This window comes from Salvelinus namaycush, chromosome 2, assembly GCF_016432855.1.
Source record: "Salvelinus namaycush isolate Seneca chromosome 2, SaNama_1.0, whole genome shotgun sequence".
NCBI classification, from domain to species: Eukaryota; Metazoa; Chordata; class Actinopteri; order Salmoniformes; family Salmonidae; genus Salvelinus; species Salvelinus namaycush.
In genome coordinates this window covers 70,061,842-70,078,950 of record NC_052308.1, presented here as the reverse complement: position 1 = coordinate 70,078,950, position 17,109 = coordinate 70,061,842, and the positions used below count along the sequence as shown (strand labels likewise).

General features: G+C 43.0%; 1 protein-coding gene across 1 annotated transcript in view; it reads left to right on the top strand.

Moving 5' to 3' along the window:
- rims1b (regulating synaptic membrane exocytosis 1b) overlaps window positions 1–9,339 on the top strand; it is a 111,200-nt gene extending 101,861 nt beyond the window's left edge. The window contains exons 26-31 of the mRNA XM_038967181.1: window positions 4,875–5,092; window positions 6,740–6,884; window positions 7,216–7,331; window positions 8,318–8,419; window positions 8,654–8,793; window positions 8,986–9,339. Coding sequence (XP_038823109.1) covers window positions 4,875–5,092; window positions 6,740–6,884; window positions 7,216–7,331; window positions 8,318–8,419; window positions 8,654–8,793; window positions 8,986–9,204 — 940 coding nt within the window. The 3' untranslated portion in view covers window positions 9,205–9,339. The remainder of the gene's footprint in view (window positions 1–4,874; window positions 5,093–6,739; window positions 6,885–7,215; window positions 7,332–8,317; window positions 8,420–8,653; window positions 8,794–8,985) is intronic.
- The last annotated feature ends 7,770 nt before the right edge of the window (window positions 9,340–17,109 follow it).

Below are 17,109 nucleotides of genomic sequence, written 5' to 3'. Positions count from 1 at the left end.
GCACCGGATAAACCGGACCGTGGAGGCGCACTACAGGTCTCGAGCACCGAGCCTGCCCAACCCTACCTGGCTGAATGCTCCCCGTAGCCAGGCCAGTGCGGCGAGGTGGAATAGCCCGCACTGGGCTGTGCTGGCGAACCGGGGACACCATGCGTAGGGCTGGTGCCATGTACCCCGGCCCAAGAAGACGCACTGGTGACCAGATGCGTAGAGCCGGTTTCATGGCACCTGGCTCGATGCCCAATCTAGCCCGGCCGATACGAGGTGCTGTTATGTACCGCACCGGGCTATGCCTGCGCACCGGGGACACCGTGCGCATCTCTGCATAACACGGTGCCTGCCCGGTCGCTCTCTCTCCACGGTAAGCACGGGGAGTTGGCTCAGGTCTCCTACCTGGCTTAGCCACACTCCCCGTGTGCCCCCCCCCAAGAAATTTTTGGGGCTGCCTCTCTGCCTTCCAGCTGCGCTTACGTGCAGCCTCCTCATACCGCCGCCTCTCCGCTTTCGCTGCCTCCAGCTCAGCTTTTGGGCGGCGATATTCACCAGCCTGTGCCCAGGGTCCCTTACCGTCCAGAATCTCCTCCCAAGTCCATTTCTCCACAAAGCGCTGTTCCTCCATTTCACGCTGCTTGGTCCATTGATGGTGGGTTATTCTGTCACGATCGTCGTAAGAAGCGGACCAAAGCGCAGCGTGGTTTGAATACATTCTTCTATATTTAATGAAGAACACTTAAACAAAAACAACAAAACGAATAAGACGAACGTGACCGCTATATAAACACTGTGCAAACATGCAACATAACATAGACATTAACCCACAACCCACAATACAAAACAGGCTACCTAAATATGGTTCCCAATCAGAGACAACGCAAAACACCTGTCTATGATTGAGAACCATATCAGGCCAAACACATAGAAATAGACAAACCAGACATACAACATAGAATGCCCACTCAGATCACACCCTGACCAAACAAAACATAAAACATACAAAGCAAACTATGGTCAGGGCGTGACACACTTGGTGGTTTATAGCAGCTTCCCACCAGAATGGGCTTTAGGTGAGGCAGATGGACCTGTAGCCATATTACTTCAACAGTATTTAACATGAGATCCTCTCTAATCTTTACAGGAATGTGGATCTGAATAACAACAGCCACACCTCCACCTTTGGCATTCCTGTCTTTTCTGTAGATGTTATAACCATGTATTGCTACCACTGTATCATCAAATATATTATCTAAGTGAGTTTCAGAGATTGTCAGAATATGAATGTTATCTGTTACTAACAAATTATTGATTTCATTAACCTTGTTTCTTCAGCTACACATGTTAACGTGGGCTATTTTTAACACTTCTGGGATGCTTGATTGTTTTTCTTGCTTTACTGGGAAGCTTAGCAGAGGTAGACATCCTCTGGTTATTTATATTAGCGCAGGGTGAGCTGCACACAGTGGACTTCCTGCTAGGGGACACCACCCCAGTGCTAACAGTATAACACTGGTTCATAGGCATGTAATTACATTCAATAGCTGTAGAATGAGCAGAGGCATTCAGGGCAGTAAGAGGGACATAAATGAGGTTACTTACATTGTGTCTTCCAACGCCCTGGAACATTATGACAACTCAGTGACACAATGGTAGGGATTAAATCAGCTGGGCTTGGGTCAAGGAAGCCAAATGATTTGGGTGGATACCATCTTCCTTATAATTCGAGCTTTGTTTCCAGAAGTTATGAAAATTGTCAATAAGTGTTACACAAATACATTTTTGGGGGGGTTTGAATTATTTGATTTACACAACATGCCTACCACTTTGAAGATGCAAAATATTTTTTATTGTCAAACAAACAAAAAATAAGACAAAAAAACTGAAAACTGGATCGTGCATAACTATTCATCCCCACAAAGTCAATACTTTGTAGAGCCACCTTTTGCAGCAATTACAGCTGCAAGTCTCTTGGGATATGTCTCTATTAGCTTGGCACATCTAGCCACTGAGATTTTTTCTCATTCTTCAAGGCAAAACTGCTCCAGCTGCTTCAAGTTGGATGGGTTCCTGCTGGTGTACAGTAATCTTTAAGTCATACCACAGATTCTCAATTGGATTGAGGTCTGGGCTTTGACTGGGCCATTCCAAGACATTTAAATGTTTCCCCTTAACCCACTTGAGTGTTGCTTTAGCAGAATGCTTAGGGTCATTGTCCTGCTGGAAGGTGAACCTCCATCCCAGTCTCAAATCTCTGGAAGATTGAAACACGTTTCCTTCAAGAATTTCCCTGTATTTAGCAGAATCCATCATTCCTTCAGTTCTGACTAGTTTCCCAGTCCCTGACTAGTTTCCCAGTCCCTGTGTTTGCTTATTTCTTTCTTTAAGCAATGGCCACTCTTCCGTAAAGCCCAGCTCTGTGGAGTGTACAGCTTAAAGTGGTCCTATGGACAGACACTCCAATCTCTGCTGTGGAGCTTTGCAGCTCCTTCAGGGTTATCTATGTTGCCTCTCTGATTAATGACCTCCTTGCATGGTCCATGAGTTTTGGTGGGCGGCCCTCTATTGGCATGTTTGTTGTGGTGCCATATATATATGTTTTTTAATGATGGATTTAATGGTGCTCCGTGGGATGTTCAAAGTTTTGGATATTTTTTTATGACCCAACCCTGATCTGTACTTCTCCACAACTTTGTCCCTGACCTGTTTGGAGAGCTCCTTGGTCTTCATGGTGCCGCTTGCTTGGTGGTGTCCCTTGCTTAGTGGTGTTGCAGACTCTGGGGCCTTTCAGAACAGGTGTATATATACTGAGATCATGTGACACGTAGATTGCACACAGGTGGACTTTATTTAATTAATTATGTAACTTCTGAAGGTAATTGGTTGCACCAGATCTTATTTTGGGGCTTCATGGCAAAGGGGGTGAATACATATGCATGCACCTCTTTTCATTTTTTAAATTTTATTTTATTTTCTGAAACAAGTCATTCATTTCATTTCACTTCACCAATTTGGACTATTCTGTGTATGTCCATTACATGAAATCCAAATAAAAAATCTTTTAAATTACAGGTTGTAATACAGCAAAATAGGAAAAACGCCAAGGGTGGTGAATACTTTTGCAAGGCACTGTACATCTTGTTTGGCCAACATTGTGTCAAGTCACTACGGTTCACACTGAGCCTGTTATGTGCAGAATGTAGCCCATCCCTTCTTCCAACTGATCTGTCGATACCGCCTGCTGAATTCAGGGCATCAATGTTGTTGAGAAAAGTAGCAAAACTTTTGTAGTTCCCGATGGCTAACGTTATGTCTTTTTAAAACGGCACAGTAGAAAGGTCCCAGGTCAATGTGGAGGTGTTTTGATGGAGATGCTTGGATGCATATAATATATTGATGACTGTCCCGAAGTCAGTTTGGAGGTGCTTGATTATGAGACTTAGCTGCCTATGAGAAGAGGTGTGGACGTTATGGACTCCTCTGACTCTACCTTGTCCCTTTATATCCTCCCATCTTCCTCAATCCTCCTTCTTCTTCTCTCTCCATCTGAGGCTGCTATATTCTATCAGTCCCATTATTCTATTTCAGTGTATGGCTTAATTGTTCAATGCGGGGAAATGTGTTTGGTAATTTGTGCTGACATACAACATCATATGTGATATAGTCTCCTTGTTTATTTGGCTTGATTTAATGTTGTGCATGTGGTTGTGTGTCTGTGATTGTTGTTTGTGTCAACTTTCGTTGTTGTGTCCTGTGCCTCTGTGTGTCTGCGTGTGTGTTTGTACGTCAGTGTGTATCTCAGATCTCTCCTGGCATGCGTCCTGTGCTCCCGCTGTCCAGACCCCTTCTGGACCTCTTCTGAGCTGGAGTACCCTCCTCCCTACCCCACCGCCGGCCCTTGCCCCTTCATCACCCCCCTCCACGGGGCTGAGGAGAGGCCCCAGGCCAACCTACCCCTCCCTAGCCCCCTGATCACTTGGAGAGGGTCCACGATGGGTATGCGGGATGGGGTCAGTGTGGCGGGGCTCTCCTGCAGCAGCAACCCGACCCCTTTAGAGGGGATGGACATGCACCAGCTCCTCCGAACCCCTAGAAAGCGCCACAGAGCACTGAGTTTCATCAGTCCCTGCTGTATGTTGGCCTGTCTGAGAAGAAGAAGCCTGAACAGCTAAGGCTTTTGGCTGAGACTGAGAGACTCATTTATATTACAAAAGAGACACATATATATTTATATATACTTATATCAGAGGAGGCTGGTGGGGGGGGGGGGATCTATAGGAGGCTCATTGTAATGACTGGAGTGGAATAAATGGAATGGAGTCAAACATGTGGTTTCCATATGTTTGAAGTGTTTGATACCTTCCATTGATTCTATTCCAGCCATTACAATGAGCCCATCCTCCTATAGCACCTCCCACCAGCCTCCACTGATATATAATACATTGTAATGTGTTTTAATTATATTTCAGTGTTATCGACCATTACAAAAGACCGGCAATGATGGACATTGGACACATAAGGCATATTGCTGAATTGTGTGGGATTTTGGAAGCGTATTTGGAAATTTTAGATAATTTGAGATCATTGAGATAATTTTTTAGTTTTGAGATCTTTTGGAGTCTGTTCAGGCTTTCTTGTATCATCAATATTATTGATGATGATATCATCAATATCATATAAACTCATTACAATCACTCACCAATCATTGTATGCCTCATATCATACTGTATAAAATCCTTATAAATTATTGAAGTTTATTAGACTGCTGTGTTTTCACCCACTAAAGTGAAGGTAACCCCTTATGTTATAAGTTCCTCTACTCTTTTCATATCTCAAGACTGTGATTCCAGATTTAACTTTTACTCTCCTCTCTCTCCCTCTAGTCGGCAGGTTCGTGCGGCGCCAGGCCGGACCATGCTGAAGAGCACAAGTGTGAGCGGTGAGATCTACGCGTCAGAGCGTACCGACGGCAGCCAATCGGATACGGCGCTGGGCACAGTGGGCATGGGTGGCAAGAAGAGACGCTCCAGCCTCAGTGCCAGGGTGGTCTCCATCGTCTCCAACAGACGTAGTCGCAGCACGTCGCAGATCGTCGGCCCGGGTGAGTTCAAAGGTCAAAACTGACCCTCACCCAAATGAAGGAGACGCTCGGGATGGTTGTGATTTGAAAATGTGGCTCTGGTATTTTGATTTGATTTACGGTTTATATTTACAAGACGGTGGTAGACAGACATTTAACAATTGGACATTACAGACAGTAAAAATTAGACATTACGGACTATCAGCAAGTGGCCATGACATGATAGTTCTCAGATGTTTTTAGGGTTAAGAGGGACCTGAACTACCTTATAGCACTTTCATCTGAATAAGAGTAAAAAAACAAGAATCACTCTTGACTCTTGACCTTTTGTTTACGTTTACCGCGCACCAAAATGTCCTGATGCTGGAATTCGAATGCAACCCACAAAAAACATGTTATAAAGAGTTTCAAAACAACATGTTTCAACTCTAGATGACACCCGCTGCGGCCAAGCTTTCAGTCAGAGAGACTCTTTCTCAGCCTGGCTGGACTCACTGTAGGGTGGGGAGAGAGAGGAAGCAGAGAGACCGAGAGAGAGATAGTTGAAAGGCTCCAACTGCACTCCCTTCCTCTTGTTTTTTTGCGCTCCTCTTTGTAGCTGACATAAAAAGCCATTATAAAGGAAACTAGGGCCTAGGGGGGTCTCTCCGTGCCTCTCTCCTCTCTCCCCATTGTTATATAGTATAGCAGTACGATTGGTGTTCTGTGTGATAGTTGCCCTCTTTGCTGACAAAATCATAGAATTCATGTTTGGTTGAGAGAGCGAGAAGGTAAGGAGGACTTGTTTTTACATTTTTCAAGCTTGAATGCTTTCATATTGTTTTATGGTTGATACTGGTGATTCTTGCTGTACTACAATTCATTTAAGTTTAGCGTTCTTTGTCATGAATCTTGTTCTAGAGGCAGCTCTGCAGAGTGGTCACTAGCTGGCATAGCCATAAAGCCATAAAATCAGATTTTAAGCCTAGGTCTAAGCTTAACCCTAACCTTAACCACACTGCTAACCTTAAATTAAGACCAAAAAACACACCAAAAAAATCATGAACATTTTGACTTTGCAGCTGGTCCGTCTAGCGGGAATCGCTCAGTTCTGCCTCCAGGGAAAGATTCATGACAATAGACATCAACCTGCGTATTATCATCATGTACTACTGTATCGTTCTTTAGGATTGACTGTACGGTACGCCATTGTCTGTATTAGGTTGGTTGTGTTGACGTGACGAGGGATGGAACCTTGAAATAACGACACGTGTTGTTCTTTCTCTCTAAACACCTCTCCAACCCATTGTTCAGCTGTGACTTGTGAAAACACAATGACAGAAAAGGATTGTTTGACTTCCCGGTTCTTTCAATTTCTCTTTTGTGTCCTTTGTCCTCTGAGATGTAACATGGTTCCCCAGCTCTGTCACTGTATCCTATCATGACGACGAGGCAGCTAGGAATACATGGCACCACACCTGGTTTTCCTCAAGAGGACCACGAAATATAGCCTTCTGGCCTAAATGTGTTCATCCTCGAGAGTTGTGTTGTTTAGCGCTGACCCAGAAAAACTAAGGCCTGGAAGATAGGACTTCAGGTCTCAGGAAGACAGTAGATTAGCCGTGCTAACTTAGCCATTAGCCTTAGCTATCCGCTACATTGTGTATATTTTTTCCTCTCCGGTACCAGAGGGGAAGGGGAAGAAGGAGAAGGGTGCATCCATCCAGAGGAGCACAGAGACGGGCATGGCTGTAGAGATGACCAGGAACATGAGTCGACAGTCCAGTAAAGAGTCCACCAACGGCACCATGAACAGCTGCAACTCCGAGGGAAAGTCAGTATCTCCAAAATACAGACTCTCTCTCTATATATATATTCATCTCTCTCTCTGTATTTCTCTCTCTCTCTCTCGCTAGCTCTCTCTGTATACTGTATGTCTCTCTCCTTTTCCTCCCTCTACCTCTCTCTCTTCGTCACTTTCTTCCTCTTTCTGTTTATGGGTACAAATGTTTTTTCCAATGTTACATGTATTGACATTCACTGTAAAGTAAGCAACTCAGTAATTCAGCATTATTGCAGTAAATTCGATAGATAATATAACCTAGGACCCATAGGTTATATACGGTAATTAGTTGTATATTGACTGTGTTCTTCCTCTGTTCTAGTCTGCTTTTCGGTGGGGTGCGTCTGGGACAGCCAGGCAACCAGTTCAGCGACTTCCTGGATGGCCTGGGTCCTGCCCAGCTGGTGGGCAGACAAACGCTTGCCACACCTGCCATAGGTGAGTAAATATCCCCCTATTCTATTCTGTCTATTCATCATGTTATTGCCCTATTGTAGTTCCTCTGTGACTCTTCGCCAATTGATAACTTGATATTAAATCAGTTTCATTGATTCACATAGCTTCCTTTCTTCTGTCTCCGTATTACCTCAATAACTTAATATCCTTCTAACTTCCCTCTTGAGAAACTCAATTGCCAACTTTTCTTACTACTTCCTATTTTATGACCTTAGGTGTGTTCGAGCAGTAAGCCTAACAAAGCCGACTGTAGTCGGGGGAGGTGCATCTGTGACAGCCAAAACTCAGACACTGTAGTGGTTTTCCAACAGGAAGGCTCAGATCAACATAGCAGTGTCAACATAGCTGCTATTGTTTATAAAAACAAAATCTTTATGTCGAAATTCACTTTTCTATACCCCTCTTTATCACACACTCACAAACTGAAAACAAAACATGTGTACAATTAATTGGTTAGAGAGCGGTCTCAAATATCACTTTCATTTGTAGCTTTAGAATCGGGGTAAATGTGGTTCCTGTTTTAGGCACGTCTTTGGCCATGTTCATCAAACAAAAACACCCTAATGATTGGTTGACAAATAGTGCCTCCAACACTGCAGGTGATGACTGCATGGTGCAGTTGGTGAGAAGCAACTGCAGCGACTTGAAGGCGTCTTCATCAAAAACTGCATGACCTTTGATCACATGATTTTTGGAAATGTGTATACCCATAATGCAAAACACGACGGTGACCATCACGTGATCTGCTCGAACATCCCTCTTATCTCCTACCTGTTCTGATTGGTTCAATCCAGGTCCTGTTTAGTCAACCAGAGACAAAACAGAAGGCGAGACATCAGCTGCTATCGCATTGGTGCATATAGGAAGCCGGAACTATGAAAAAATCATCTATAGTGAACGGCCTGAGTCGGACATCTTCATTTATCCACCATCTTTGGTCAACTCGTTCTACTTCTTCTTCCTCCCAGGTGATATTCAGATCGGGATGATGGACAAGAAGGGCCAGCTGGAGGTGGAGGTGATCAGAGCTCGGGGCCTTGTACAAAAGCCTGGATCCAAATCCCTCCCTGGTGAGACACTGGTGGTAGCGCCACCTAAGGGTTGAGGACTGCATTGAGACCAAATATAATTCACTGCAAAGTCCATTGAAAGTGCTTTTTAATCCAGGAGTAGTCTTATCTAAGGTCCATGTAATCGCTCACCTAGAGAAAACAATTCAATCGGACCATGTTTAGAACCACAATTGAGTATCCTTATCCTTATCTTGTTTCTTTTTTTCTTTCTTTCTTTCTTTCTTTCGTCAGCTCCATACGTCAAGGTCTATCTGTTGAATAATGGAGCGTATGTAGCCAAAAAGAAAACCAAGATTGCACGGAAAACGCTCGACCCGCTGTACCAGCAAGCGCTGCAATTCGAGGAGAGCCCACAGGGTAAAGTCTTACAGGTGAGGGTCAAAGCGTGCCTTGTTTCATAAAGAAAGTTCAATCACATTTGAATTAAATAATTAAATAAATGCATCCCCTGAATAATATTAAAACCATTTTTCTATTTTAATTTCAATTTAATTTAACCTTTATTTAACCATTTAAGCTGTAAAGGTTTTAATCTTTTTTGGGGGTCTTTTTTTCTCCTTCAGGTGATCGTCTGGGGAGACTACGGACGAATGGACCACAAAAGCTTCATGGGAGTTGCACAAATCCTATTGGAGGAACTAGACTTAACGAGCACAGTGATTGGCTGGTACAAGTTGTTCCCACCCTCCTCCTTAGTGGACCCCACACTAGCCTCCCTGACTCGACGTGCTTCCCAGTCGTCATTGGACAGCTCCTCGGGCCCACCAGGCACCCGATCCTAGTGGACCAATAGGACTACAGCTACCAATCTTAATGGACCAATGGGACTATGGCTAGCCTACCGCTTTGTGAAACGAATTAACGTCACTTTAGAGATTAACGGACAAAAATTATTCTAGAACAACAACAATCAAGAAACAGAGTCACAATGATTAAAAAAAAGCTTTGTTGAGATCTGACAATCACTCCTGGCATCGTTTAATTTGTTTGTTTGTTTTAGAGAGCGTAAGGTTTCAGTGTTCCATTCCAGTAACGAATTCGTCATCGTTTTTTCGCGGTTGTAATCTAAGAACTAGGGCTGTCGGTAATAAACAATGTTTGGTAGCTAGGTAAGGCTGTACTGGAGTCGAGCGGTAAGAAGACACTCGATTCATTGAAGAAACTAAGTAGAAATTTAAATGTGAAAGGAAGAAGGGTGGTAGTTTTTAGTCAAACCATCAATAAACAAAGAAATGTATGTTAGCGTCGGAATGTATGGACCCAAGACAGAGGTGTCATCCTCCTTGTTCCTCAGGGGGTGCCATAATGTCCTCTCCGCAGTGGCCCCCATCCGGCCCCCAAACAGACTGCCAGCACTTTGGCCCCCAGGTCAGAGTGCTTCTGGGTGGGGTCGGTCCGGGCAAGCAGGGGTCTCCTTCTGGTGCCTAGACTTTGTGGATTCACATTACTGGTCCTTCTCTGTCAAATATCATTTTTTGTTTTCAATATGTTTACCATGGCTGGTCCAAGCCGCTCTCTCGTTTTTGTCTTTGGTACGTTTGACTTTTTTTTCTCTCCGTTTGTTACTTATGGCACAAAAAAATGTTTTTATGATGAGTATGAGGTTTACGATGCGTTGTCTGATGTATGCATGGAGAAGAATAAAAAGACACAAAGAAAAAATACGTCATAGAGAAAATTAAATAAAGTGTCTGCAATGAGATGCAGGGGACTGTTCAGTGACACATCTTAAATTACGATTTTTACACATGACGATGAGATTAGTGTGGGATTACAATGTTCTTTTCTTCATTCAGTCACCTACAAAAAGTCCAACCCAGTTGTCTTTGTATAGATGTATATTAGACCTCCAAGGAGGTTGACCATTAAATATAATTATACATTTCACTTTGGACTATCACTAGGGTGTCAACAAGTCACTGTAAAAAAATACGTATCTTTGTCCACAATCACGAGAACTTTCATTTAGCTGTTTTCCTGGAATATCCTTCCCTTCATCCCAGCACATGTTTATGGGTTTTATCCGAAACTTCAGTTTACATTATTTTAAGATTCAAAAACGCAAGCACAATAAGCTTGATTTTTTTTGCGGCAAAAAGTTAAACTTTTTTGGGGGGGAAAAGTGAATGAAAAAAATATAAAAAATACTGCTTGCAAATGTAAATTTTTTGCTTCATTTAATTTCTTCTTTGTCTCGATTATTTGGAAAAACAAAAAACATCAGTTGCTCAAATTTCCCTTCTGCATCTTTGTGAATGTGAAAAGTAACCCATCAGATTGAACTTTCAGGACAGGAACACCAATGCTCATCCTTCGTCAGGCCCGCTGACTCCTGCCACACCAAAGGGGGCGTGGCCAGCATGACTCGGACCTGTTCCAAGCTGCATGCACATTTTGTAAAACAAAAACGATACTGGGAAAAAAAAGATTGAACTGAACTAGATATGTGTTAGTTCCACATACCGTAGGCCCGCTTGTATGTTGCATGCACTTGTACAGTTTGCTCGTACTTAAATATAAAGAGAAACCGAAGCCATTCACATCACGCGAAGACATTCGAAATGATCAGCTGCAGTCAAGTCTAGTCCACATCCTTCATTCCGGTGCTGAATGTTTCGAAACCAACTGATTACCGAGATTATGTTGATGTCTTTTTTTAAAGCTATTGAACCCGTGCTGTACTGTTGTACTAAGCAGTCCTCACCGCCCATTCTTTCAAATCTACTGTTACTGTACACATAGTTTACCTCTATGGGGCTGAGACTACATGGTTAAATATGTATAAATCAGATCAATTTATATACAAAGTATAGTTATGTTGAACATAATGATGTAATAAGATATATGGATACATATATTACACCAATTATTTAGAGTATAATGTAACGAAAGTAATTTAGGTATATTGTAAATATTTTTTCAACCAACCAAATGGTTTAGTGATATTTACGAAAGGGGCCAAGTCAGATTACGGGGACATTGTCAAGTTCCTAAAGACTACGATTGGACTTAGAAAGTCACAAAGGGACACTACTTCACTACAAGGCTTCAGGGGATAGTCCGAAATCGCCACACTTGAGTGTACTAGGGTACACTGCAAAAGCTGTCATCACTACACCTCTCTCTCCATGCTTTGAAACCTACAACCTACGACCTATGACCCCAGCCATGTAAAACCCCATTTATAAAAACGTCAATTTTTTTTGTTTTATGTTTAGTGAGTTATTCTTTTTATTTTGTCAGTATTATTAGGAGAGAAAAAAAATGCTGATTGTTTACAATTTATGTGTTCCACTGAAACAACAACTATAAAAGAAAATGATCAGATTAAAAAGTATTCACTGCAGCATTTCTTGTTTGGTATAACAGGTGTGGCTCAAATGATGTGTATGTTTTATATTTTAAAAAAAGAGTTCATTTTTATTATTTACAAATAAAAAAGAATGTGTGGAAGAATTGTTCCTCCTGCTTGCTGTTCTTGTTCCACTGTCAACCCTCTCCTCATACCATACCTGGGTTCAAGTCCTATTTAAAATCATTTGAAATAGTTCAACTGGGCTTGATTGAGCTTGTCTGATAGAATGGAACCAATTCACAAAATTGCAAAACCCGCCCATCTGACAATCCAGGCAGGCTAAAGCAAACACTAAGGGCTGGATTCAATCCGTATCGCGGAGGTATCGCGGAAGATCCACGTAAAAATGTTAAGGTCGAGCCGACATACAGTGCCTTCAGAAAGTATTCAGACCCCTTGACTTTTTTCCCATTTGTTAGGTTACAGCCTTATTCTAGAAGAAAAAAGAAACGCACACCTATGTAGGCGAGGTGCTGGCTAGCGGAGTAGAAAACTAGAAAATAAAGGAGAGCCGCACACTCTAGGAGCTCAGATGCAAAGATATTTAATTACCAACGTTTCGACAGGCAAGCTGTCTTCATCAGTGTACCCTGATGAAGACAGCTTGCCTGTCGAAACGTTGGTAATTAAATATCTTTGCATCTGAGCTCCTAGAGTGTGCGGCTCTCCTTTATTTTACAGCCTTATTCTAAAATTGATGAAATATATATTTTTCCTGATCAATCTACACACAATACCACATAATGACAAAGCAAAAACAGCTTTTAAGAAATTGTTGATAATTTCAACAAAAAAAATTAATAATGAAATATCACATTTACATAAGACCCTTCACTCAGTACTTTGTTGAAGCACCTTTGACAGCGATTACGGTCTCGGGTCTACTTGGGTATGACGCTACAAGTTTGGCACACCTGTATTTGGGGAGTTTCTCCCATTCTTCTCTGCAGATCCTCTCAAGCTCTGTCAGGTTGGATGAGGAGTGTTGGTGCAGAACTATTTTCAGGTCTATCCAGAGAAGTTTGAATGGGTTTTCACCAAGGATCTCTCTGTACTTTGTTCCGTTGATCTTTGCCTCGATCCTGACTAGTCTCCCAGTCCCTGCCACTGAAAAACATCCCCACAGCATGATGCTGTCAACACCATGCTTCACCGTAGGGATGGTGCCAGGTTTCCTCCAGGCGTGATGCTTGACATTGAGGCCAAAGAGTTTAATCTTGGTTTCATCAGACCAGAGAATCTTGTTTCTCATGGTCTGAGAGTCTTTATTTGCCTTTTGGCAAACTCCAAGCGGGCTGTCATGTGCCTTTTACTGAGGAGTGTCATCCATCTGGCCACCCTACCATAAAGGCCTGATTGGTGGAGTGCTGCAGAGATGGCTGTCCTTCTGGAAGGTTCTCCGATCTCCACAGAGGAACTCTAGAGCTCTGTCAGAGTGACCATTGGGTTCTTGGTCACCTCCCTGACCAAAGCCCTTCTCCCCCAATTTCTCAGTTTGGCTGGGCGGCCAGCTCTAAGAAGAGTCTTGGTGATTCTAAACTTCTTCCATTTAATAATGATGGAGGCCACTGTGTTCTTGGGGGCCTTCAATGCTGCAGAAATGTGCTGGTACCCTTCCCCAGATCTGTGCCTCGACACAATCATGTCTCGGAGTTCTACGGACAATTGCTTTGACCTAATGGCTTGGTTTTTGCTCTGACATACACTGTTAACTGTGGGACATTATATAAACAGGTGTGTGCCTTTCCAAATCATGTCCAATCAATTGAATTTACCACAGGCGGACTCCAATCAAGTTGTAGAAACATCTCAAGGATGATAAATGGAAACAGGACGCAGCTGAGCTCAATTTCGAGTCTCATAGCAAAGTTCTGAATACTTACGTCAATAAGGTTTTTCAGTTTTTTATTTGTTATAAATTTGCTACATTTGTGTGTAGATTGCTACAGATTTTTTTTTATTTAACCCATTTTAGATTAAGGCTGTAACGTAACAAAATGTGGAAAAAGTCAAGGGGTCTGAATACTTTCCGACGGCACTATATGCAGTGTTCACCATGAATGCAGTCTCAGCGACCGTGGGAACATTGCCTTTAATTGTCAATCGCGCTATAAAGTGTCTCTTTAGTGCTACGGATTGAATAGAGCCTTAAGTGTTTGAAAGATTTCAAATACTTTTTGACCCCATCTGCTTCCAAAACATATTCAAAGTGTATTTTCCAACCTAGATTACATAAAAGTGTATTTTGCCAGCCTAGATTGCTCTTAACCCACAATTACCTTGGTACATTATGTCAAAATGAAAATGCTCTCTAAAATAAGTTGTATCTGTTGCTATGGGTATAAGCCTATCTTCTTGCTTGCGGGAAAACTAATATTTTCTCTGGTCCCACAGACTCAACCCCGCCATGCCCTCTGTCAGTCTCCTCAGATAGGCATCTTAGCAAAGCAGCTTCACAGAACTCCCAAGGAGAGAGAGAGAGAGAGAGAGAGAGAGAGAGAGAGAGAGAGAGAGAGAGAGAGAGAGACAGAGACAGAGACAGAGACAGAGACAGGGAGAGGGAGAGGGAGAGGGAGAGAGAACAAGCACAGTATCAGTGTAGCTTACAAAAACAGGCCAACATTTGAATCCTACACATGAAAGTAGAAAGACCTCAGAATCAACTGAGATCTTACCAAATCCAGGACTAATGTCGTGGAGACTCCAAATTCGGACAAATTAAGCATTACAAAGACAAACATGGAAGGAATTCGCAAAAGCTAGAATTGCAAATGACCATGTCCAAATAATGTCCGTCAAATTATACCTCATTTGTGACGCACTTCCCGTTCACATTTTGACTCTGTGTCGTCTCACGGATGTCATCATTAGGACAAGTTTTATATTTGATTTTATCCACTAGGGTTGCTGAAGGTAGAAAATCCTAGGAAATGTTATTTTATTGACATAAGCTGTCTTCAATCAATGTGGTTGTGCTTGAGTGTTTGGTGGGGGGGGGGGGTCGCAAAGCCAGGGGAGGCGTAGCTCTACGAATCTTAATTGCACAAAGCTTATCATGTGGCAGGGAATACTATTTGTAGATCAGTGATTGTACACCTCACTTTGTTCAAGCTGATCCTCTTCAACTGAAAAGAATGGGTCAATTAAGGGCCAGTGTCAAGGAAAGCATCCATGGAGCTATGTTGTAGCAAATTCAGGGGGTATCCCTGACCGGGACTCAAACCCAGGTCTAGCGACTATCAAGCCAACGCCTTAACCATTACAGCAAGAGGTCTGACCCTCTTAACGAGCTCGCTAGGTGTTGGCTAACGGTTGCTACCCTACTCCTTTCCTAAGGGGAATAGCGTGTCTTCCCCCTTCTCTATACCAAGTACCTACACTGATAAATGCCCTTTTATTGTTGTACTATCATGGCAACACCACTAAGTCAATGTTTTAAAGAATAAAAAGGGCACAAGGCGCGCTGTAGTTCTGCCAGTCCCCACCCAATCAGTCGGTCCTTAATCATCTGTAACATTACAAGGAAGGGTGTCCCCTTTTCTCGCTGTTGTCTTTGGTGTGTGAGAGTTCCCTCGGAATATGAAAAGCACATTTACTTTCTCTGACCACATCTTTTTACCTAAAAAGTGAAACGCAAGTTTTTGGGGGGGAGAAGTGGAGTAAGTCAAATATTGGCGCAAACAAGTCTACGGAAGTTTTCAACTTTCAACTCTGCAGGACAGCTTTGACTCCGTAAAATAGTTCCTTCAAACAGTTCCTTCATCCCTGACTACGTTGGCTTCTCTCACTGAAAGGGGAAGTTGTACCAAAATGCCCTCTCGTTTGACCTCTTATAGGACACATGGCAACATGGACCCCGGAGATTTATGTTCCACATCCTCTCGTTAAGAAAGAAGAGGGCCCCCCGAAACAACATCTGCAGGCAATCTAGCCCCTGCCCCTTGTCACTGGATCAGAGCTCACGACCTCTGTGTGTGTGTGTGTGTGTGTGTGTGTGTGTGTGTGTGTGTGTGTGTGTGTGTGTGTGTGTGTGTGTGTGTGTGTGTGTGTGTGTGTGTGTGTGTGTGTGTGTGTGTGTGTGTGTGTGTGTGTGTGTGTGTGTGTGTGTGTGTGAGGACCAGAGAACATACAGTATAATACACTCAAGATTACTTGTCTTCCAGCTTCCAGGAAGTGACCTCTTCCATTAAGGGCCAAATGATGATGATCTTTATGGTTCATCAGTAATAGAACGCACGGAGAAAAAACGGAAATATAATCACGTTCATTATTTTCATTATGTTTGTTCTCTTTATGTCGACTTCCTCTTTTGTTCTGTGCATTGAGGGGGAAATAGTTTGGGAACAGCCCAGCTAGCCTCCATTCTGCATCAAGCATCCTCCCGTTGGATTACGTGTTCAGAGGAGTGAGTAGATGTTCCCTCTAACCACTCACGCAGGGTCAGATACTTAGAATCCTCCTAAATGGAGAATGTTAAGATTCAGGTTCGGGGTTCTCTGATGTTAGATCTGTGTGCACTCTGCTTTGAGGGTTTTGAATTGTTGACATATGTTGAGTTTTCACTGCATGTACAGTACTGGGGTATATACAGCTTTAAGAACCATCTACTGACACCTTCTTAGGAGTAAGGGGCCCTCAGAAGGTACAGGAAATTGGGCTTGGCACAGAGAACTGGTGCACCCCATATCCCAGTTGCAACGATAACTGTAGATTTAGAAAAAAAGGATGCATTTACAGCATACTGAGTTTCGGTTGAAATCATTTGTCAAGAAAGAATGCATTGATTGTATCGCTTAGTTTAGTTTAAATGACACAATCCACTTCCCATGCATAATTGAAACACCATCCTACTGTGTCGTAACAGATGCATAGTGTCTGAATTGCGGTTTTCAAGAATATAGTCAAACAAACAGCCAGAAAACAGTTTCAGTAAATTCATGTCACTTCAAAACAAGGCCGTCAAAACGAGGCCGGCTCTTTATGGCAAGATGCATCATACACCCAAGTTTCGTCAGAATCGGCCCAGTGCTGTCTGAGATACCGCATGTGACTAACGTATGAACGTTTTAACAAACGGATGGAGACAGATCCACAGTCCCCTCGCCGAATTCTTTGTGGGGGACAATGATGGTTTCCGAGACGGTGCAATATAATTACCTACTGAGTAACTAACCAGTATTCACCAGCAGATGGTGTAGTTTTGTCAGAGGATCATCAGTGTGCGGATGGAGTTTATCTCTGTTTGCCCATCATAAACTGCAGGAACGGATTGGCCTTCTGGCATTTCTGGCAAATGCCAGATGGGCTGGTCAATTTGTAGCCCAGTGGGCCT